Here is a 25,376-nt window from a genome sequence, read left to right on the forward strand (position 1 = left end):
TGTCTGACCTTATATTCAATTCTGCATAGAGATGCATGCTGGCCAAATAAAATACATCATTTGCTACAGAGTGAGTCAGATTCTTAAAGGGAAATGGAACGGACCAATGCACTTAGCTTGTACGTGAGCTAATATAAAAGATTAAATAATTTGGTTATTTATGCCATCTAAGAACATACTGTTCTTGGGATAAAATACATACAAATCCAAGTTCAGGAGAGGCTAATCTAAATCTATCTTTATAGAAACTCCAATGGAACATTCATCTATTTAATCTCTTATGCATATATATTCCATCTTTCATTTGCAATCATACAAGCAAGCATCGTATATTAGTCATAGCATTAAACCTTTGGGCAATTTGTGTGAAAAGCACATTATTTTTTTCTAACAATAAAATGTGAGAAGCTATAAATAGCTGCGCTCCCCCTTGTAATGGTTTCTAACCCTAGTGCCCTCTCAGCTGCTACTAGAATAAAACAACTCAAAGATGTAGCCTATTATGACAAAGAAACACAATATGTGGCCACGGACCACAAAACCAGTCACATGGGTACTTTTTTTTTTTAAATTGAGATTTATACATCATCTGGAAGCTGAATAAATAAGCTTTCTATTGATGTATGGTTTGTTAGGATAGGACCATATTTGGCCATGATACAACTATTTGAATATCTGGCATCTGAGGGTGCAAAGAAATCGAAACATTGAGAAAATCACCTTTAAAGTTGTCCATTTATGTTTGTGATTGTGCTGCATTCACTCAAAAAAAAAAATGTTTTATATATTTACGGTAGGAAATTGACCAAATATCTTCATGGACCATGATCTTTACTTAATATCCTAATGATTTTTGACATAAAAGAAAAATCGATAATTTTGACCCTGGCTACATTTGCCACAAATATACCCGTGCTACTTGTGACTGCTTTTGTGACCCAGGTTCACATATATGATAAATATAATAAAACAGTAGGCCTACATTGAAGACCTTCTGATGTTATTGTAACATCTACAATGTATGTGTATGTTCTTTACAATGACTTCAGGAGACATTTAACATTTAATCTTGTAATAGCCTATAAATGCATGTAAGGAATTACAAACAAACAAACAAACAAACAAATAGACAAATAAATAAATAAATAAATTAACATACCACTGTGCAGGAATAAAAATAAATCTATAGGCTTAACTTTACAACTGAATAGCTTTTTAGTTTTTTAGTGAAAAAAATGTTTTGGCTTTAATTGAAATGATAGTAATAATAATAATAATAATAATAATTAGTATTATTATTATCATTATTATTATAAAAGGATAATAACGACAAGTTATTATTATTTGATATTATTTAAGCATTGTAATATTATAAATAGGTCTTTATTTAACCCTTTAGAACAATACATAAACTTTTTTTAAAGGCTGGGATTTCTTATTTTTGCCATGTCATGCATTCTCCATATTCAATATCATTCTATATTAGAAAACACTTTTTGGGTTTGCCCCCCCATTGGCAGGAACTGGAGATACAGCAAGGCTAAAGCCTATATAAATGTGTTCATCTTCCTCCTCTCTGAGCGCTAAGACTGTGACAAAACAACAATGGATATAGGCCTATTTTTTATTTTTTATAATTCACTAAATAAAACTGAATAACGAATAAAGTTACTTCTGGAGCATTTTGGAGGATTTTACATGGTATTCCCACTCTTACTGCATGCATTTAAAATCCAGGTAATAAGAACTACAAGTCCCACAAAGCAATTATGTGGCCTCTGGTTGGATCCGATTGTAGCCAATCAAAGCGCTCAGCAGAACTGATGCGATAAGAGCATCTTCCATCATGGCGGTGGTATACAAGGGATTCCCATTCAACCTGCCGTTTGCATCCTTATTGTTGATTCTGCTGTTATGTCTTCAGTCTGGAGGAGGTCAGAAGAAAAAAGAGGTACTGAGGCATTCATGAATCTACCTTTCACAGCACCCAGTGATGTTGATTTCTGGCAAAGTCCTACAGTGACCGTGTCCAAATAACATGTTACCCGGCGGTCGCCACAGTTAAATGATGCTGACATTTAAATAACCTAGGAACGGCTGTATCATGGAACAGGAAGCTGCTCCAATATTAACATATGTTTTTTTGCATGACTGTTCTTGCAGAATATGTCAGTTCCATTATGATTGTCAACGTAGCGTGCGCATGTCCGAGTGACGCTGTACGCGCGTCCTTATAATGATAATCTAAGATTTCATTCTAAATGAACGTTAAACACATAATGATTTATATTTGAAAAGGTGGGGCTAATTATTTCATACATAAAATTTACATGGCTCTCCTAATATTCCAATCCAAATTGTGTAGTAGATTACCATTATCATTGAAATCCAATGATAATAGCAATCAACACAACTGAATGAACATTCACGTAATTATAACATGTATTTATTTAATTAATCAACTGTTAACAAGTGGCATTCCTTTAACATCTCAAAAACAAATTTACATTGAAGTATCATTCATGTTGATACTTGACTCTAGAATTTAATAATATTGAAATGAATATATATGAATTAAATACTCATTACTTTTTTATCATACGTTAATGTAATAATTCTGAATTGCCATTAAAAGAAAACGCAGTGCTATTGAATGTCAGAATGTCAGGTGAACTGCTAGACAGAGTCCAGACAGTCTCGATAGTCTCTCTCTCTCTCTCTCTCTCTCTCTCTCTCTCTCTCTCTCTCTCTCTCTCTCTCTCTCTCTCTCTCTCTCTCTCTCTCTCTCTCTCTCTCTCTCTCTCTCTCTAAAATATGATGTGTATTTGACCTTTTCCTCTCACCTGCAGCAGAGGAGCAGGGAAATGATCATATTGGGAACAAATCAGGCAAAGTACTGAAGCAGCAACTTTCCGCTTCCCCCTCCTTCATTTTTTAATAATTTCTTCATATTTTCTCTTCTTTTTCTTCCTCTCTTTCCTGCCCCGGTGCTCTGCGGGTGCTGAGAAGGGCAGTATTTTGACTCCCTGTCTTTAAGCCTTCATATATCTGTTCAGATTTGCACTGCCCTCTACAAGCGAGTGAGGAATATTGGAGAGTGAGTAGGGGTGAATTTTTTTATTTATTTTTCCTAAGCTCAGCTACCCGTTCATTCATCAGCACAGGCACAATTTTGTGTGTCTTGTATCTCGGCTTGACTAATGTGAAGAGGGAGGAAAATATGGTGTAAGCAGTTTTGAGCTGCTTGAGTTGCAGAGTCTTTGTTTGCCTTTGTTTCCCCTTTGAGTCGGCCTGAGGTGGACTCTTCTTTATAGTGTTTAAAGATGACTTGCCGATTTATTTCTTCACATTTTGTCCTTTGTTTACTCTCAGGGAGGGGCATGAGATTTCTCTTCAGGTACTGTTTTGTGATTTTATTCCTGGCATTTTGAGGATTTGGCTGCAACATTTATTTCCAGCTTTATGATGGTTTTATTATAATATAAATATATATAAATAAATCACCCAAAATAGGCTTCTTCTATACATGGCTGTGTCCAACCCTTGTTTGGATTTGTTTACTTTGCAGCGACTCTTAAATCATTCCCATAGGCTATGTTGAATCATTCCTGAAGAATGAGTCAAATGAATATTTGCTCAAAGTTATTTTTGTCTGGATGTCATGCTCTGTTCGGTGTTAAAGCATACGTAGTGGTTTTGCTTATGGATGGTAGATTCCCCATTCGATTGGTAGATTTGTATATGGACAAGGTACATGCATATTAATAATCCCTAACAATATTTTTAGCCATTGAAGTTGTGATAGAATAGAATGTAATGTAAGTAATATATTTTTGTGTGATGTTTTCAGGTTAGGCTGTAATTTAGGTTTAATTAATTTATTACATTTATCACTACGGGATGGTAAGAATTTTAAAATTGTTTTATTTGTTAAAAAAAAACAATAAAAACACCATTGTGAAATATTATTATTACAATATAAAATACCTGTTTAGTATCAGTATCAGCAGTCTTCTTCAGTGTCACATGATATGCTGACTTGGTGCTAAAGAAACATTTCTTATGATTATAAATGTTGAAAAAATAAAATAAAAATACTGACCCCAAACCTTTGAAACAGTAGCCGATAAGGTTGATATATTTGCTATATAGAATTTATGTACTGCACAGAAATCAAGCAGTATTATTCAAACTGGTAAACAGAGTACACTTTTTAAAGATTAGCCTATAAAAAAAATAGAGCCCCGATTATCTACTCCAAGTATTAAACTAATCAGACACTTGGCTAAAATATAAACAAAACACACTCTTAGAAAAAAAAGGTTAAATGGGGTGCTATATAGAACCCTAGGGTTATTGACTCAATCTATGCCAAAAAGGTTCTGTAAGGAGACATGCCTTAAATGATTGCACGATACTTTCATGTTTAACAGGTTATTTCATTTTTTACAGTGAATGTTTACAAGCTGTTTAATTCATACAATTTTATCAAAAATCGATAAACAAAATGAATTAAAACTAAATCCATAAAATGATCCAGTGATGTGAACCTCTAAAAGGTTCTATATACAGGGTGAAGCACCTGACTTTTCTCCGTAGAGTGCAGTATCAGCTAATATGGATTTGGTCTGAGATATTCTACAGTTAGGCTAGTTCTGCTACTTTTTCTCTGTTGGACTTGCGGGATCCTCTGCCGTCTCTATTCCTCATAATATCTCTGAGCCTGGTGGTAGAACATTTCTTGTAATATCTGCCTCAGGAATAGTGTCCGGGCCCATGATCGCTTCATCCTGACTCTAGCAGCTGGAGTTGAAGAGCAGTGTGATCCCCCTCTCCCTTCAGCTCTCAAACTGCAGCTCGACTCATTACTGCTCCGAATGGCACTGGGGCAAAAGGCTTGAAAGAGTTTATGTTCTGAAACAACTGAAATGTTTGAAGTCTTGAAGCCTCCCTCTCGCTGGGGTGAACAGTGCGAGAAGGGCCACCCTGCTGAGTGTTTGATGAAGGCAGTTTAATTCTAAAAGCTCAGAGACATAATGATGCATACGTGTAGTCATCCATAGATAGGAAAAGCGCATCATGCTGCTCTGCCTCTCTCATTCCCCTTTTCCCTTATTCCTCCTTCTTGTTCTTGCTAACTTTTTTCCCCCTCTCCGCATCGTGATGGACTGCTCTCGCGAAGCATTGATCTCTAGGATTGGGAACACTGTTTCAGCGTGCCAACCTGCATATATACATTTCCATAATGAGTCTCAAGACTCAGCAAGATTGTAATTCTAAATACATCAGGGCTCACTGCAAATTAATCTCCTCGAGAATGATGATGTCTCCAGAGCATCGGGAGGTAGTTTTACATTTTTTAAATTTGTGGCCACTGTTATTGAAAGGGACACTGGAGACAAAGGAGATGAAATGATTGGCAGAAGAGGAATGGATGAAATGATTCGGTCGGACTCGTAGTTGTTTTACCAGCTTGAGCACTATGGCTCAACATAAAGGTTGCTTCTACATGCATATTTATTTTTTATTTTATATATATACACACAAGGCCGCTATATCAACTCTCTCAACGCAGTGTTTAATTATTTAAAAAATACAGTGGTTTTTTTTTTCTCATTTCTAAAAAAGTAGTAATTTTGGAGATTTCGCACGACAGTGACAATATATTAATCGTGGCTGACTGCTAATGGTGTATTTCTGTGTCTGGATCTCTATCTGAAAACACTTGCGTTTGGATGACGTGACATCCACACCATTAGGTGTCAGTGTATGTCAAACATGAATGCCAGTGTCTGTCAGTGACAGTGTATAAGCCAAAAAAAAGTGCAGAAAATGTTATTTGTCTGAAAAGTAACAGATGTGGATCAGTCATTTTCCAGTGTTTTTTTTTTTTTTGTGGTAAAAACAATCACTATTTAGGGCCTGAGCACGAATGGTGCGAGGACCCTCTTGGAATTGCTCTGTTTATTTTGCAATTGTGTTTGTTCTGCTGTTAATACAGAACGTAAATGCTTCACCTTCAACGTGTTACAACCAGTGTTAATTTCGTTGACGAAAATAACGACGAAAATTATTCGTCAACGACATTTTTTCACAGACGAAAACGAGACGATAACTAAATAAAACCTAGTTTTGAATGACAAAGACTATGACGAAAATCTATTGACATTTTCGTCAACGAATAAAAACTAGACGAAAATGTTAGATAGTGACGATTTGGGAAGCGATCCGTCAGAACTGATGTCCTGCGTGTGTGGTAGATGCGCACATTTCGTCGCTGTCGGGCGGAAACCTCGTATGTCCAAATTTGGTCAATTTAATATTTTTTCACAAATCGATGCTATTGGTCAGTCTCCACGTGGGTCTGTTATTTTTACAAATTATTAACCAATCGAAAGTGTTGAAAATAGCTTGTGAGCAAACCTCTTAACTCCATTGGACACTTCAACTGTCTGAGAAACCTCGTAACTCCACCCCTTCTTCACTTGGCGCCGCCGCGCTGGAGCTTCGCGGCATTTTTTCTCCTCAAGATTGGAAGTCGCAATCCTCGTTGAGCAACACGTCCTCTGAGGTAAATGTCCTTATTCATGATTTAGTTATATAAATTATATAATAATAACAGTTTATATATTATATATAACAGTTTTATCTCGATCGAAGTAATGGTAGTGCTAGTTTAGTGTAATCTATCATTTCTGAGGATGCTAGATTTTTCTTTCTGCTATGTCTTGCATTGGACGGTAAGTTAGCTAAGTTAACTTATCATGTTGATTGAAATCTTCCATGGTTTTGTTTCTGACGAGGACATTTTATTTAAACCGCAAAAATTGCCTGTCGTTGACTTAGTTAGCCGCTATGTAACGTTATTGGTTTTGTCATCATGTTAGGTGAGATAGGTAGCTAACGTGATTTTCGTGGGGCTTAAATAAAAACCTCTCGACCCCCGCTAACGCTAGTTCTGGCACTCATCTGAGGAACAACATAATAATTTAATGTACTATGTCAGTATTGTAGCTTACAATGTCAAGGCATTCCGTCATGTTCAACAAGTAGCTACCTTTTACGTCATGTTCATCACTTTAAGCAAGCTAGCTGGCTTCTTGCCTTGTTATCATACGTAAACATGTCGTATAACTTAGTGAAACGATCATTTGACCTTTATTTATTTTATTTTTTGCAGCAACCATGTCTGTGTCCTTAAAGGAACTCTGTCAGATGGTCAATGTGCCATATGATCAGGCAAGGGCCCTATTAGACAGTGAGAGCTCTGATGGAGAGAGTGTAACGTTAGAGAGAGAGGAAGCAACAGTGGTGGAGGATACAGTGGTGCATGCTGGTAGAGTGAATTTCTGAGAGATAATCATGATTTCACATGCCAAAATGAATGAGTTTTAATGCAGATGTATTTCACAACAATAGAAATAATAAAAAAATCACACTATTTGTATGATGTGTTTGAAAAGATTTCTCTGGTGGTCTGGAGGAAGAGGAGGCCTCACTGCTGGCTCCAGAGCAGGTGCAGTTTGACACGGGTAAGTTTGATGCTTTTCTACATTTTCTCATTAAATTGGATAAGGTCCTTCAACTATAGCCCTCACTGTTGACAGTTTATAAAGATGTAACTCATTCATGCACGTTTGGTTTGTGTGTGTATTTTGAAGTTTTCCATGGTGGAGGCGATGAGGACTCGGATGCAGAGCATTCATGCTCAGATGCTGAGGAAGACGCACCTCCAAGGAAAAGACTGAGAGCTGAGAACACCTGGAAGAAAGTCATCAACAAGAAAAGAAGAATGGTTGGAAAGTCATACATTGGAAAACAGAAGCAGAAGGAAACAATGAGGGAGCCACGGGCTATGGGGCCTAGATGTTCATCAGCAGCATGTGCCAGGTCAGGTAAACATCACTGCAGTGCAATCGGCGAGCCTGAGAGGAATACGATTTTCAATGACTTTTGGCAACATGTGACCTGGGAGGAGAAGAGAGTGTATGTGCGTGGTCTAATTGATGTGGTCCCCGTGCAAAGGAGAAGGGGGGCTGAAAATTCCCGAAGATCAAATTCGCTGTTGTTTTTTTTACGGGTCAGCGGGCAGAGAAGACGCGTCTGCAAAAGTATGTTTTTGTCTACCCTAGGAATAGGCGAGTGGTCTGCTCTTAACTGGGCAAAGGAGGGACACACGCAAGCAGAGACAGAGGGACAAACACACAGCAATGCACGTCGTTCAGTGGCAGGCCATGAATTCATTTGCAGTTTTTTGCACGACCTCCCAAAGGTGCCCTCACACTATTGCAGATCCACAACATCCAAACAGTATCTGGAACCTGTGTTTCAATCGATGGCTGATCTGTATGCAGTGTATTGTCGTGCTGCTGCAGAGAAGAATGTAACACCTTTGTCAAGGCAAGTGTTCACAAATGAGTTCAAGCGTCTCAACCTAGGCCTTTACCACCCAAAAAAGGACCAGTGCAACATCTGTTGTGCTTTCAAGACCGGCAACTTACCTGATGACGAGTGGCAGCACCATCTCCTTCAAAAAGAAGAGGCCCGCGCCGAAAAGTTGTCCGACAAAAGCAAGGCCAGCAACAACACTATGGTCTTATGTATGGACTTACAAGCCCTCCTTTTGTGCCCAAAGCTAAAAGCCTCTGCCTTGTATTACAAAACAAAGCTTGCTGTTCACAATTTTACCATGTACAACATGCTGACACACAGTGCCACATGTTATGTCTGGCATGAAGGCGAGGGATCCCTGTCTGCCAGTGAGTTTGTTTCATGCATTGTCGACTACCTCTCTGCACACACTGAGCCTGACACATTTATTCTGTGGAGTGACGGCTGCGGGTATCAGAACCGGAATGCAGTTCTAAGCAATGCACTTCTTCTGTTCTCCATGAAGAATAACAAAGTCGTCATTCAGAAGTACCTTGAGAAAGGGCATACTCAGATGGAATGCGACTCCGTTCACAGCGTCATCGAGAGGCGTCTGAGGGACCAGGATGTTTATCTCCCAGCAGAGTATGTTAACCTGATGAAGAGGGCCCGTGTAAAGCCTCATCCATATGAAGTCAAGTACATCGACCACACCTTCTTCCAGGACTTCACCAAGCTGAGGCTCTGCAAGTCTCTGCGCCCTGGAGGAAGACCTGGTGACCCAACTGTCCATGATATCAGAGCCATCAGGTAATTACCAATGCAAATCTTATGTCTTACCAATATACTCATGACATTATGATGTTGCATATTGTTTTATGAAATCTTACAGTGATTATGTTGTTGTGTTATATTTTGTGCTATTAGGTACAACAACAATGGAACGATGGACTTCAAAATCAACCACTCTGATGACTGGCATTCACATCCAAGTCACCAACTCCGAAACTCCACCTCAGACAGCCACACAGTCACCCCACTCTATTCAGACCGCCTGAAGATCAAAGAGCTGAAATTCAAACACCTCCAAGACCTGAAGGAAGTCATCCCAAAGGACTTTCACAGCTTTTACGACAATTTACTTCACTAGCTTAATATAGGATGCAGTATTAAAGGAGAACTCCTGCACAAAATGAACCTGGGGTGTAATAACACATTGGTACCGAGTCGACCGTTCTCTGGGATTTGTTTTCATGATAATCGAATGTAAAGAGTTCTATCTCTAAAAACGGTTTAGATTATAATGCTAGTATATGTTGGCATATAATAAGTAAAAAGAAATTGCTAGTTAATACCACTAACAATGCTCAAAATAGCCCCACACTAACACGGTAGCATAATGAGGGTCCAAACCGAAGCACTGAGAACTTTGTAAGTGTACAGACAGTATAAAGTATACAGACTTTATAAAGACAGTACCATCGCGGAGCCATCTTTGGGAAACAGCCTCGACCAGTCGAACCACTAACGCCATGCTAAGTGAGCTGAACTTTGAGATTCCAAGTCACAGTTCAGCTTGTAGCACGGCGTTCGTGGTTCGACTGGTCGAGACTGTTTTCCAAAGATGACTCCGGGATGGTACTGTCTTTATAAAGTATATTATTATTAAACTGTCTGTACACTTAAAAAGTTCTCAGTGCTTCGGTTTGTATGTAGGGACCCTCATTAAGCTACCGTGTTAGTGTGGGGCTATTTTGAGCATTGTTAGTGGTATTAACTAGCGATTTCTTTTTACTTATTAAATTATTTTACTCTTTACACTCGATTATCATGAAAACAAATCCCAGAGAACAGTCGACTCGGTACCAATGTGTTATTGGTGTGTTAATGAACCCCAGGTTCATTTTGCGCCGGAGTTCTCCTTTAAAGGAGAACTCCGGCGCAAAATGAACCTTTGGTCTAATTACACATTGTTACCTAGTCAACCGTTATCTGAGATTTGTTTTCATGATTATCGAATGTAAATAGTTTTATCTCTAAAAACAGTTTAGCCTATAAAGCTAGTATAACGCTAGTATATTGGGCATAGATCAATGACAAATAAAAATCGCTTGTTAATACCACTAACAAGGCTCAAAATAGCCCCACACTAACACGGTAGCATAATGAGGGTCCCTACCTTTAAACCGAAGCATTGAGAACTTTGTCAGTGTCCAGACAGTTTAATAAGAAGATATTTTAAACATACAGTCAACTTCGCGTATACAGGCAGAATCCATCTTTGAAATACAGTCTCTACCAGTTGATCTACGAACGCCGATCCAAGCCTGCTGTTCGCGCTCACCTTATCACAACTTATAGCTCGTTCACATCTCACCAGCGCACTTGGATCGGCGTTCGTAGATCAACTGGTAGAGACTATTTCAAAGATGGATTCTGTCTGTATACGCGAAGTTGACTGTATGTTTAAAATATCTTCTTATTAAACTGTCTGGACACTGACAAAGTTCTCAATGCTTCGGTTTGAAGGTAGGGACCCTCATTATGCTACCGTGTTAGTGTGGGGCTATTTTGAGCCTTGTTAGTGGTATTAACAAGCGATTTTTATTTGTCATTACACTATGCCCAATATACTAGCGTTATACTAGCTTTATAGGCTAAACTGTTTTTAGAGATAAAACTATTTACATTCGATAATCATGAAAACAAATCTCAGATAACGGTTGACTAGGTAACAATGTGTAATTAGACCAAAGGTTCATTTTGCGCCGGAGTTCTCCTTTAATACTGGTATGGCAGTAAAATATGATGGCAATGTAACAACACACACAGAGCCTCACAGATACATGCACACAGACAAGGGCTAACCATACTCACAAACACAAATACACAAGCCTTAACTGTGATTTTATTATATTATAAATATTATTTTATATTAATATTATATTTTTTTTATTGTTAAACTATGATATTAGTTATTGATGTATTTTAAATGTCTACTTATTACTAGGCTTATTATAAATGTGCATTGAAGTTTTAAAATGTATATAATATAATACTTGAATTGAATGTTTTGGATACCACCATTAAATTATTGTTTTTATTATTATTTTACTGACTCAAAGTTCCCTCTCTTGGCACTGTGCATGTAAAATACCCCAATTAGTGTTTTTATGGGAGAAAAAAACGGCTGTCTACTGGCGTCGAGTAAGCCTATCTTTGGATAACTCTGTCTGTTTTTTAGGTAATAACGAGTGAAAATAGTTAGGTTAGATACATTTGAGTAGGCCTGTTTTGTTAAAGATCGAAAGCTGTAATCGAAAGCAGAAGGAAGCCCGTGAGCCCGAAGGTAAGTTTGCGTGCAGATTAGGCTAATTTCCGCCTATTAGACAGCCTAGTCAGCTCATAAACTTTTAAAATAGAGTTTAGGAAGATATGTAACCACAACCATAAGCTTTGATTAGCTCTTAAAGCCTTGTCTCGTCAAAAGGCTCAACGCGACCGCGGACTTTAATGAACAATGCTGGCAGCAGCGAAGTCTGCGTCCGTTCCATTCTTATCAATGACAGCGTAAACTCGTATCTCCCTGCTCCCAAGTCATAAACCTCGTATCTCCGATTAAACATGGTTTTGGGGAAATGTTGTGTTAATGTTGGTACACAACAGTATATAATTGCAATATAATGTATAATACCAACTTTAACGATACAATGTTTAATAACTAAAAAAATATGCAGTTTTTTTTATTTCCTGAAAAATAATGGTTTTGGAGATACGAGGATTCCGCCCGACAGCGACGATTTGTAGGCTACTGTAACGTGATCTACCCCGCGGTCATAAAACGTTAAAAAATGTGAACGTCTAGGAGAATGAGTAGAGCAGACATATAGATCTCTGAATAAGAGTGACGATGCAAAAAAGAGCTCTATTCGGTGCGGTTTTCTGTGCGCACACACCTAACCCGAAGCGTGCAGTCATGCACAATACACCTACAGCGCTTGAGTAGGCTACTGAATTGAGCTCTCTTTCGTGTCTGAATGGAGAAATACACAACAGTATGTCTAAATGTCCTTTTTGGAGACTATTCATGTAAACTATGCTGGTTATGTCTTAAACTGTGAGTGTGTCGGATGTGCATCAGTGCAATTGTATCCGCATGTCATTGGACATGATCCGACGTCTTAAAGTGACAGTGGCAATAAACCGAATGCGGTCCGTGTCCTTAATTTTGATCAAGCAACAAAAGAAAAAGAGAAAAGCATTCACTGTTTGTTAATAGCTTTAATAAGGATTAATTATATTTAATTCATACAAATAAATATGTCTGCTTGAAAGAATAAAGAATGATGTGTAAGTAGTTATAAGGAATGAATATATCATTCATTGTAAAGAAGACTGTGTTGTACTTTAGGAAAAGTGGTTTTATTTCATTTTAAGATATTTTTTAAGTAACAGCAGTTAAATCTGTATCTGTATTGCATGTTCAAACTTAAAAATCATTCATATTAATAGGTTAATAGATGTTTTCTCCGGGAGAATATGGGTTTGGCCATTTTAGAGAAATTCTAAATTAACGCATTTACAATTGAACTAAACCCATTATATTTTAGTCGACTAAATCTACTGTAGATTTAGTCGACTAAAATGTTATTGTATTTCGTCGACTAAAACTAGACTAAAACTAAAACAATTCAGATGACTAAAATATGACTAAAACTAAATGGCATTTTAGTCAAAAGACTAAGACTAAAACTAAATCAAAATTTAATGACAAAATTAACACTGGTTACAACAAAGCTTTTCGTGCAGACTTTCAGTAATGTCTCTACTCAACAGAAATAGAAGACTGGGTAAAAGCGCGAAAGAGCATGAGCCCGTTGCACATGTGCATGGCTGTCGCTCCCATGCCTGACTAGAGTGACAGCGAGTCGTCTTTAAGGCCCAGTGTAGTGGATTTGCGAAATGATTTGTATTGTGCTTGAGAAGCATTACCAAAATGATTCTCCATGCCATCCAGACAGACCCAGGGCACCAGCCGCTTGGAGGCTGTGATATATCAACATTAGACCCAGAGCCATTCCACATGCATTGCTTATAAAAATCATTCTGAATATTGAACAGCCCATGGTTGGCCGAGGCCTGCAAACCCTGCACTCTCTTCTCCAACAGGGCATGCTTTTGTGGTCCGTTCTTTCACTTTGTGTTTTAAAATGCAAAATAAGGCTTTAAAAGATAAATAAACAAAAAAGAGGCATGAATATTTAGCAGGCCCCGGGCCCTCTCCAGTCTCCACTCGTGTCAGATCCAGGTCTGCTAGTGTAATTCCATTTCCCTTGTACGTTTTATTTAATATTCAAGAGATTTGCAGGCCATTTGTAACAAGTGCATTGATATTCTTACCTTCTCACCATGGCAAATGGAGAAAAAAAAAGTCAAAGAGAACGCTAGCGGACAAGCGGTGTGTGTTCAGTGCACTGCAATTAATGTATGAAAGATAGAGGTACACAGTATATACAGTAGGCACTGAACACTGAAATAGTATTTTGTTAAAATTACAGTAAAAATGTGCAGCTGTTGCCTGAACTTTACCATTAAAATGCATTCACAATGTTTAATTATAGGATGTAATTTTAGTCACTGTGTACAGTATTTATTCATCAAAGAATAGGCTAAATCAGAATCAAAACTATTTAAAGAAAAGACACCCAAAATGACAAATCCATCATCAGTTACTCATTCTCATGTCGTTCCAAACCTGTATGACTGACTTTCTTCTGGGGAACACAAACAGTGCATCTTGGGAAATCTTTTCAATGTAAAAAACGTGAATGAGGACTTAAATTTGTTTCTGTTCCTCACACAATAACTATCGTATGGCTTCAGAAGATATGGAGTATAGTGCATGAGTTGTATGCACTACCATTGCTACTTTTATATTATTTTTAGGGCTGTCAAGAGATAACAAATTTTGGTAAAACTTTAGTTTAGTGTCCAGTTCTCACTTTTAACTTTAGTTGCTCATTAGCATGCATATTATAAGGTTATTTGGCTGTTTATTAGTTCTTATAAAGCGTATATTAATGCTTTATTATGCAAGACCATGTTCCACATCCCTTAATGCTACCAAATTCTTACCCAATAGGCTTACCTACTTGCCTAACTATTAACAAGCCGTAATCAGGACCCTAATTAAAAGTGTGACCAAATCTTTAATCTAATTACATGATGTGCCGATTAATTAATGAAATTAATTGCAAATTAATCGCACATCAATTTTGGCAAAGAAATTAGAAGTCATTATTGTGTTAGATGAGAAAAGTATTGAATAGACATTACAAAAAGTAGCTTTATGAAATATTTTGATTCAACATAGTGTATGAACATAGTTATACATTATCTTTTAAGCCTACAATGTGGCCATACCATTTTCTTTTAGAAGCTGCATCTGAAGTGGCATTTAGGTATATTTACACAGACTGTTTAATGAAGCTCAGATGTTGCATGAATATGAATGAAATTCATGTCATTCATTTAAAGGGATACTCCACTTTTTTTGGAAATAGTCTCATTTTACAACTCCCCCAGAGTTAAACTGTTGAGATTTACCGTTTTTGAATCCATTCAGCCGATCTCCGGTTCTGGCGGTACCACTTTTAGCATAGCTTAGCATACATCATTGAAGTGGACAAGACCATTAGCATTTCTCAAAAAAAAATGACCAAAGAGTTTTGATATTTTTCCTATTTAAAACTTGACTCTTCTGTAGTTACATCGTGCACTAAGACCGACGGAAAATGTAAAGTTGCGATTTTCTGATAAGGCTAGGAACTATACTCTCATTCCTGCGTAATAATCAAGAAACTTCACTGCCGTACCATGAGTGCAGCAGGCGTAATGATATGACGCAGCGCCTGAAAATAGGCTACCTTCTGTCAACACAACGGAACTATTTTCAGGCGCTGCGTCATATCATTACGCCTGCTGTAATGATATGACGCAGCGCCTGAAAATAGTTCCGTTGTGTTGACGCCAGAACCGGAGATCGGCTGAATGGATTCAAAAACGGTAAAACTCAACAGTTTAACTCTGGGGGAGTTGTAAAATGAGACTATTTCCAAAAAAAGTGGAGTATCCCTTTAACAGATTCATTCAAATGGCTGATTCATTCAGGAACAAAGCAAGTGGTCATCTTTATGAATGAGTCACTAAATCATTTGCTCACTCGATTGGTTAAAAACAGCAGATTCATTCAGTAATGAAACACTACTTGGTGTTGCTTGGAGACGCACACCAGTTCTGCCGTGGTTTTGTTTGGAACGGTTTTCAATGGCGAAATTGAGCAAAATGGACAAGATTGACAATATTGTGTCTAAAATTTAACTTCTTGTTTATTAAACTGTTTTATAAAATCAATATTACATTTGCAATTGCAGATATTAGGGGGAAAAAACAGCACTCTTGCTCGGGTGAAATTGTTAAACTGTATCATATGATATAAATATGAGACAAAAGCCCATACGGGGCATCTTTGCCCTCATATCTTGAATTTTAATGGCATTTTAACTGCATTCTAATAGGCTTCATCACGTATCAGGCGTTGCCCTGCATCATTTTCACAACTAAACTGCATGCAATGTTTATGGCGTACAGGCCTACGTCGGGCGGTGTGCGTTAATAAGCATTAATAATGCGTTATTTTTTCCAGAATTAATAGCACCAAATACATTTGACCATATATGTTGTGCACAATAGGCAGTTTCCGAATTAACAGGCTTATTTTTCCATTCATATTATGCATGTTTTTTTTATTTTTTTTGTAAATTGCATACTACCAAAATAGTTTCAGATCAAAATATGTGACAAGTTAATTTTATTTATGAATTTGAATGTTTCACTATTAGCAGTCCTGTTGAATGAATGATAATAGCCTGTGTGGCAGAGCTGTCCGTTTGATGGATGCGTTGTGTTCCCGAGACGTCACCCTGCCCACTTTCTGACATTTTGGTCAGAAATTGGGCATAATCAGAGGGCAGTTATTTTTGAAGCCGTGGGAAGGGGAAGGGTACGTGAGATTGACCACTAGGAAGTCATACCTGCTCTATCATTATCTTTTGTTTTTGCCATTTTTGCTTCAGCTTTATAGGCTTTTTTTGTTAGACTTTAAACTCCACACCGGTTTATTTCCACAGATTCTTCCATTTTGCGACTATCCCCATGTGTTTTTTCATTCTAAGCTCCCTGGGTTACATGTGAGCTCTGTTAACCTGTGTCACGCTGTGTGCTCCGACCCAATGTCTTTCGTTCAAACTCCTAGCGTTCACTGAGCCCAAAAGAAATCAACAACTGTAGACCACAGACTTGGTGCAAAACACAAAGACATCAGAAGAAAAATCTCCACCTGTGTGGTTTTTTTTTTTGCAAACGTCATGTTGTCTTTCTTTGAAATATGGTATGAGGTAACAACTTCAAATTCATTTTCCCTTCTTCTTTCATTCCTCCAAATCCTGTGTACCCTCCATCTGTCCACCCCATAGCTTGTGACATCTTCGATTGTCCTTTATCGGTGCTGTCATAGCAGTCGTCATCACAGCGTGGCGGCGCATGATCCGACAGAGATGCTTTAGGCAGGAGGCCGGCGTGGACGAGTCAGCCTGTCCAACTGGATAACGCATGCAGCCTTATCAGCGCTGTGCCAGCTGTCCATGGCAAAGCCTTAAACATGCATTAAAGAGTGTATCAGAGAGAGTCGTTCATTAGGGAGAGTAGTGACGGGGGAGGAGAGAAAGCGAGAATCTGTCCAACGCATCTCTCCACCTGTCTTTCTCTTCTTCATTCCCGTCACTGGTTTACTCTTCGTCTCCCTCTCTATTTTTTTTGTCAGATAACGACCGCTGTTTCTAACTCGTTCCGTTTTTGAGATGGTTTCATTTTGTGGTTTTATCAGTAGTCTCAGTGTGCTTTAGTGAAGGAACCAAAAAGTGCCGTTGCTGTGCTGTGACTGGTTGCTTTGATGCATTTTAAGGGCAAACGCTTCACCATGTTACACAGAGCAAGGAGAAAGAAAGAAAAATTACTGTCAGCTCCTTGGAAACCATGAAAAAAAAAATGGCTTTCAAACTTTGAAGGTGAACTAAGTAACTTTTTACCTTAACCAAACAGCTTTGGAGTCATTGTAATGTTTATATTACTGATTTCGTGTTGAATGGTGGTCGTCTCGCACCCCCCTGGTGCCTGTGAGCCGCAAAACCACCCTTGCAACTTTGGGCCGGCGAGCCGCCGGCCTCAGTGTTAGGAAGTATCGTGTGATATCAGGTCTCGCGAGGTAACAAATTGCTTTACGGCAAAAAACAGATCTGATAAAATTCGGATAAAATGAGCATCAAACAGAAATAACCCGGCGCCGTATACATGTGGTGTTCGAGGCGCACATACAATACAGACTGCCGACAGTTAAACAGGGCGCGCGCAGCTTTAAAGGGGCCATACCTTATTTCCACTCGTTACAGCGTCCATCATACTGAACTGGTACCGGTTTACAGGGGGAGGGGATCCGGCCGTGAGTGCGAGCCATCTCTGAGTGAGTGCTATTCACGACAGTACAAGTACTCCACAGCGACTCTAGGGGTCGCTGTTTGACAAAAACGGAATTCCTACTTAGTGCTGCTTTAAAGCTGCACTCCGTAACTTTTTTCGGATTAAAAATTATCCAAAATAAATTTTTGAGCAAGTACATAACCAGCCAGTGTTCAAAACTATCTGCTTGCCTTAGCTTGATTCAAAACGGTAAGCTTGTAATAATGTTTTTAATTCCAGTGGTACTGGTGGATTTCCGCAGGAAATTCGAGCATGTCTTTTCGTCATTACGTCACATCTGTACACACATAAAGAAGAGTCTCGGCTAGTAGGCTATGTTGCGTGTGAGGATGTTGGAGGTGGAGATTTATGGCCTTTTCTCACAGCACTTGATATAATTAAACGTATCAATTTGATGGCGGATCCAGAAAGGTTCAGACGACAATCACAGTATCCACACCGGTGCGGCGACTGACAGCCACACGTTCTCCTCAAAAGATTAATTCATCTGCGCTGTGCTGTTCCGTGCCGGGGCACAACTCACGTAAAGTCGATAATTCCGCGAATAACTGCAATTGCAGATTTCGAACAGAGATGGCGACAAAGAGGAAAAACTGCGGACTGCAGCTTTAAAAAGTTAAGATATGCTAAGATATGCCAACCAGTGTTGCCAATCTATTATAGCAGTGTTTCCTTTCCTATTTTCAGCGGTAGAGCTCAATCGACACCACCTCTGCTGAATCGCACCACTCAAGTTTGAATGCCAGTTTGCAGTCTGAATTAAATGTGATTGGATGAAAGCAAAATAAAGGCAAGAAAGCGTCCTTTTTATTGAGTTGTCTCCACAAAAAGCAAACATGACAAGGGAAGTCTGGTTAATGAACAAATGGTTTGATTGATCTGATCCTTTTTAATGAATCAAAAATAACAAGTGTGAGCAGTGTTTTCTGATTCTTAAGCAGATTACTCTTATTAGTGTTTATTTTAATTAACTGCTTAAAATGACAAATTTCTGATACCGAATATATTGAATCAGTCTGATGAAATTGTAACTAAATTAACTTATTTGAATCCGTGAGAGTGGATACTGATTTAACATCTGACTTATTACTGGATTAAATATTCTGAATGATACCAATCTGACTTGTGATGCAGCCTGGAATCTATAATATTCAGCAATATTATTGATTTTACTGCTGAGACTTTTGGATGAGAACTGAACTGGACAATGGCATCACTGTAGGAGCTGCTTTATAGCTGAATCCTCAATCCTTTCATATTTGGTGATCTTTACACAGTTATGGAACAGAACTGAATCAACACTGAACTGATCTCAGCAGATTTTCTTTTTAGAGCTGCTTTACTGCAAAATTAAACTGTTTTTGCCTCATTGAATCATTATTTTCCTGTTTATCCCTGTAAAGCTGCTTTGAAACAGTCTTTATAAAGCGCCATATAAATAAAGGTGACTTGACTTCACTGCTGTTTAAAAGTTTGAGGTCATTAAAAAGAGTAGGGTACAACGGGGCTAACGGCACCTTTGGTTTTATTTTCCTCTAAACCACTACAGTAGATGGCACAAAAATTTGCCGCAGCACTTTCCAAAACATCCACTTTTCAAAATGCACATGGAAATTTGGCTGATCCTTGACATGATCACGGTTGATTCTGTGCTAATTTGATCTAAAATTTGATGTTTCTTTTAAATGTTGTAGATTTAAGTAAATGAGAATCGCTAAAATTATTGCCTATACTAAGGTCTTGTTAATGATTTTAAGTTTTGCTCAAGGTAAATACAGCAACAGGTTTTCAATAACAGAAGAATTTGTAAAAGTATGGTATTTGGGGTAAAAGTTGGCTCTGCTGTTGGGGCTAAAGGCACACTAATTGACATGATAATAAATAGCTGGCTGACTTTTCCATTTGTTGACATGATATTGTTAGATTTAGATGGTAAGGTTGGGTAATGTTGGATTGGGTGTCCACCTTAGAGATAATCCCCATATTTATAATGAAACAATCATGTTTAAAAAAATACATTAAATTATAATGGGATCTCCTTCAATGCTTTCAGAATCTTTACTTTTTAAAATAATGTTGTTTCTGTATTTTTAAAACATTTGTTTTTTATTAACATTTTAATGACAGTATATTTATTGAACAAAAAATTATTTATTTTATTAATCAAAATAAACAGAAAATGATACAAACTTGCTGAAGCAATTGTTTTGAACAAGTATTAACTTTACTAGTATTAAAGACATATTATTTTAGCTACAGTTTTTGTATAAATAAGCCTTTTGCCCCATGTGTGGGGTAAAAGTCCCATCATGCCACCTCATACATGTATAAGATTTTTAGACAAAATTAACCACATTTATGATTTATTTTCACACAAAATCTATTGCTCAATGTTCAAAACAAATATTTTTTTTCCTGCAGTCACACTATGGGAGTAGTGCAAACATTTCTTCTTAAAGTGTGCCTTTAGACCCATTTTACCCTATAAATAAATTAATACTTTCAGCAAAGGATGGATTGAATTGATCAAAAATTGACAGTAAAGGCTTTTATACTAAAAATGCAGTTATTTTGATCTTTCTGCTCAAAATATGCAGAAAGATCAAAGACTTCTTTCATAAATCTTACCAACCTCCAAACTTTTGTAGATTATAGTCACTATTTTTAATTTCATGGATCTATATTATTTTACATATATTGAGCTTCTTTTATTATAGTGAGTTAAACATTTTTTTTGTCTTACATACTCTTGTATACAAGGGCTAGAAAAGTTAGTCTTTAAATTCATTCCCTGTAAAGCAATGCCCCAAGAGCACATGCAGTTGGACGTCTTTGTCTGGTGAATTTCAGCTTACATTGAGCTTCCTTATTATTCTGTTCCTAGGGATTGTTTGTGAAATGTCTTTTTCATTAAGTGGAGGTGGTGTAAGCACTTGGTGCCTATCAAAGACTTAATCCCATCTCGAGATCTAATACCGCTTCACTCGTGGCCATCGCCATTCATTTCCCAGTCACCCTCTAATTGACAGCAAAATTAGATCCACGTTTCTCTCTCACTCGGAAAATGGAGAATGGAAAAAAGAACAGCATTTAAGAAAAAGAGAATAATACGCCAAAACCCCAAATTGAGCTGCTTTGTCTTCTAATACACTCAGGCCTGAGCCAAATCCTGAAGTAAATTATCCTCAATAATTAGTAATGATAATCCTGAGGAAAGCCTGAGGAAAGTCTTTTGTTGTTGTGGAGAACAGCCTGTTATTATTGCGACTTACTGCTCCACTTTTAGTGGCTGTCAGACCAAGACTCAAAGGCAGCATTCATACAGTCATTATCTGGGAATTTACTAACAGGTTAGACTTTGAAATTGTCTTTTGTGTAAAACAAGAGACAGTAGCAGTTTGAATAATGTCTGTACGGACAGGTAACCCCTGTCAACCCCTTTCTGTGAGGCCAGAAACAAACTTGAGCGATTCATTGCAAGTGCGCAGTCCCATTGTACTTAATTATTGTGTGTTACTGCGGCAGTAAAAATCCTCAACATTCCAAGTGGAAAACCGAGTACTTGGTTACAACTATGTCATTAAATCGGATGTACAGTACCATTTAAAAGTTTGGGGTAAAAGCAGGCGTAATGATATGACGCAGCGCCTGAAAATAGTTCCGTTGTGTTGACGGAAGGTAGCCTATTTTCAAGCGCTGCGTCATATCATTACGCCTGCTGCACTCATGGTACGGCAGTAAAGTTTCTTGATTATTACGCAGGAATGAGAGTATAGTTCCTAGCCATATCAGCCTAGAAAATCGCAACTTTACATTTTCCGGCGGTCTTAGTGCACGATGTAACTACAGAAGAGTCAAGTTTTAAATAGGAAAAATATCGAAACTCTTTGGTCATTTTTTTTTGAGAAATGCTAATGGTCTTGTCCACTTCAATGATGTATGCTAAGCTATGCTAAAAGTGGTACCGCCAGAACCGGAGATCGGCTGAATGGATTCAATAACGGTAAAACTCAACAGTTTAACTCTGGGGGAGTTGTAAAATGAGCCTATTTCCAAAAAAAGTGGAGTATCCCTTTAACCATAGAAGACGACAGACTACCTATTACCCACTTTATTTGACACATTTCTTAAAGTCGGCATGAAACGGAAGTTGTGGTAGTATTTTCTTCCCTTTTGTGATGCATTTGCGAGTGAAAAGGGTTCTCGAACAAGAAAAAATGTAGGGCGGGATTTGGATTTTGTCCATCAAGGATTGATTGGATTATTGTGGTTTGCTGTTGCTATCATAGGATTAAAAAAAAAATAGTTCGCCATAAAATTGTTCGCCATTTCGGGGCTGTCCTACTGCTTTCCTCAATCAGATATGTAGCCCTATATCATATGTACATCAGTGACGTCAGCTGTCACTCTCAGTTGTCTTTCTGCCAACAGACAGACAGTTGTATTCTGCTACTGTGTGGATTTAGTCTCTGAAAAGATCAAAGCAATCACGTTCAATTAAGACCAACCACCAATGTGGTACTAAACTGTCCTCCATACATGTAATATCAATTGAAGTTATTAAGCTCAGGGTTGCAATGCATTCACAAAATGCTGAATATAAACATTAGCCTTGGATGCACTCGCCAGTGTAGACTCAGGTCTTTCACGATTGGTTTGTGGATGGATCGGCAGAATAGCTGCTGCTGTCTGACATCTCACTTCCATCAAACAGACTTGCTGTATCAGCAAGCCCCACTTGCTCCCTGTGGTTAGCTCCATGCCACCTTCCAGCTTTCTGTTTATTAAACTAAAGCACTGTTTGATTTTTTTTATATATATATATATATATATATTAGGGCTGTCAAATGATTAATCGCGATTAATCGCATCCAAAATAAAAGTTTGTGTTTACATAATATATGTGGGTGCACTGTGTATAAATATTTTATATATATAAATACACACACATGCTTGTAAATATTTAAGAAATATTTTCATGTATATACTGTATATAGATTTATATATAATTTTGATTATATATAAATACAAATATTTTATATATAAATAATATTTTTTTCTTAAATATACATGCATGTGTGTGTATTTATATATATACAAAATAATTATACACAGTGCACCCACATATATTATGTAAACACAAACTTTTATTTTGGATGCGATTAATCGCGATTAATCATTTGACAGCCCTAATATATATATATATATATATATATATATATATATATATATATATATATATATATATATATATATATATAAACACAGCATAATAAAAGCAACCATGTGACTTTATTGCATTATTCTCCTAGCAGTAATATTACCTGCTCTTGCTGTTAGGGAATGTATTCAAGTCAAGTCACCTTTATTTATATAGCGCTTCATTCAATAAAGTTTGTTTCAAAGCAACTTCACAGTAATAAACATTAAAATAACGATCAATGCTGCAAACTTCATCAAAAATGCGACAAATTCTAATTCTGCTGTAAAGCATATCTACAGACTGCAGTAGTGTCATTATTCAGCTCAAGTCAGTTCAGTGTTGATTCATTTCTTTTAAACCCCAACTAAGCAAGCCAAATGCAACAGGAACCCAAACTCCATCAGGTGACAGAATTGGAGAAAATAAGGCTGCATCACAAGTCAGATTATGGATTAATATCATTAAAAAAATTCATCCAGCTCCTTCTGCTTGAAGATCGGGATACGTCACGTCAACATTTGGTGGGACGAGGAGTTGTAGTATGTTCCGCAAAGCTACTGTTTAGCTAATGGACCGACGCTTACCAATGACTGTAATCATGGCGAAACTGCTTTGCAGTTAGGTTAGGGTGAGCATAGTGGTTCAAGCCTTGTGGTTAAAGATCTGGACTCTTTACCAAACGTTTGTAGGTTTAAACCCCACAACAATTGATCCTGGAGACTTTTTCCTGGAGAGTTTGTGTATGAGTGACTGTGAAATATCTGCATGTTTTAGAGTGCGTTCAGACACTGTTTCACCATTGATACGGCTTTCGTCTCGCCATGCCTGAAAAGCAACATGAAATTTACTTTGTCAATTTAAAGTCACTTTGACGACTTCATCGTTTGACAGATACGGGAATTCATCAAGGTAATTGGAGCGGAAAGATTCCCTTATTTTGCTTGCCCAACAGAGCAGAGTGATGTGCTTTTATCTGACACTCCCTGTAATTAAAGATAAGAACCTACATATTAAAACCATCCAAAAAAAGCCAATCACATTCACAGCCAGCTCATGCAAGCCATAGAATATAGAATATATACAGTGTGTGTGTGTGTGTGTGTGTGTATATATATATTATATATAGATAGTAGAGTTTTTTTGTAACCGTATCAGCAAATTATTCCGAGAAATGTTAAGCAATCAAGTTTAAGTATCAAAACAATGGTATACCTTATATACCTATTTGGTATACCTATATGGTATACAGCATAAGCGATTAACTGTTCAAACTTATCCAAATCCACATGAATGGCCCATTCGGTGCTCAGTACTGCAATGTCCGAAAGTCTGTCCTGTCTCATGGTGTTTCTCATTTGTGTTTTCAGTTGAATGCAAGTAAGACAAATTTATTTCACTGCGGTGTTCATCTGCAAAGTCAAGAATTAGTGAAAGAGGTTTCCAATGTCGACTAGACAGTGGACTAGCTTTGACTCTCTGAACAGTGACAATTGTTGTTCAAAACTTGCTTCTCCCGTTGACATAGCTTTGAAAAGTGACAATTCTGCATTTGTCTCCTCTTCTGGATATCCATAGTGATGAAAAATAATTGTCAGGTCCTCTTCGCTGTGCGTACTAGAGCTGAGGATGTGGTTAAGCAATCAAAGTGTTAATGTAATTTTTTTATGAAATCGCTCTTGGATCTCATGAATATTGTTGTACCGGATACCAAAATGCAATTCCTTATAATAGTCCTGGGCTGAGGCCAAATTCGGCCCAGTCACCGTTGCTTTGGTTGCTCTCCTCCATGGACGTTGCTGGCCGCAGTAGTTGTTCTTATCGCACAATTTGATTGTGAACTCCTAAATCTGCTTAAAGTGCTGATCAATTCTCATTGCTAAAATAAAAAGTGCAGAGATTGTGGTAGGGTTTTTACACTGGAATAATGTAAGGTGGATGACTGTTGCAGTTTAGACAGTAGGCCTACATTACACTGTATGAGAACTTGTCACATCAAAATGCAAGGGAAAATCGGTCTCTGATGTCAGCAAACTACTTGCCTGTCCCCTGACTCGCACGTCATTTTCAGAAATTTCACTAACGTGTCAACGTTAGTTTCAAAATTATGTATGTCCTTGAGAGCCTTTGTGCGGCTGCTATCGGAATGGGGCTGAAATGAATGGGACTGCTATCTGACGTCTTGTGTCACTAAGAGATTTCAGTGTGGTAG

At 37.7% G+C, this 25,376-nt stretch overlaps 1 protein-coding gene across 1 annotated transcript in view; it reads left to right on the forward strand.

Annotated features, from left to right (window-relative positions):
- The first annotated feature begins 1,803 nt into the window (after positions 1-1,803).
- Positions 1,804-25,376, forward strand: part of tusc3 (tumor suppressor candidate 3) — a 109,338-nt gene continuing 85,765 nt past the window's right edge. Inside the window, exon 1 of the mRNA XM_056244801.1 lies at positions 1,804-1,951. Coding sequence (XP_056100776.1) covers positions 1,847-1,951 — 105 coding nt within the window. The 5' untranslated portion in view covers positions 1,804-1,846. The remainder of the gene's footprint in view (positions 1,952-25,376) is intronic.

Source organism: Rhinichthys klamathensis, unplaced genomic scaffold (assembly GCF_029890125.1).
Source record: "Rhinichthys klamathensis goyatoka isolate OS25496 unplaced genomic scaffold, OSU_Roscu_1.1 h1tg001101l_1, whole genome shotgun sequence".
NCBI classification, from domain to species: Eukaryota; Metazoa; Chordata; class Actinopteri; order Cypriniformes; family Leuciscidae; genus Rhinichthys; species Rhinichthys klamathensis.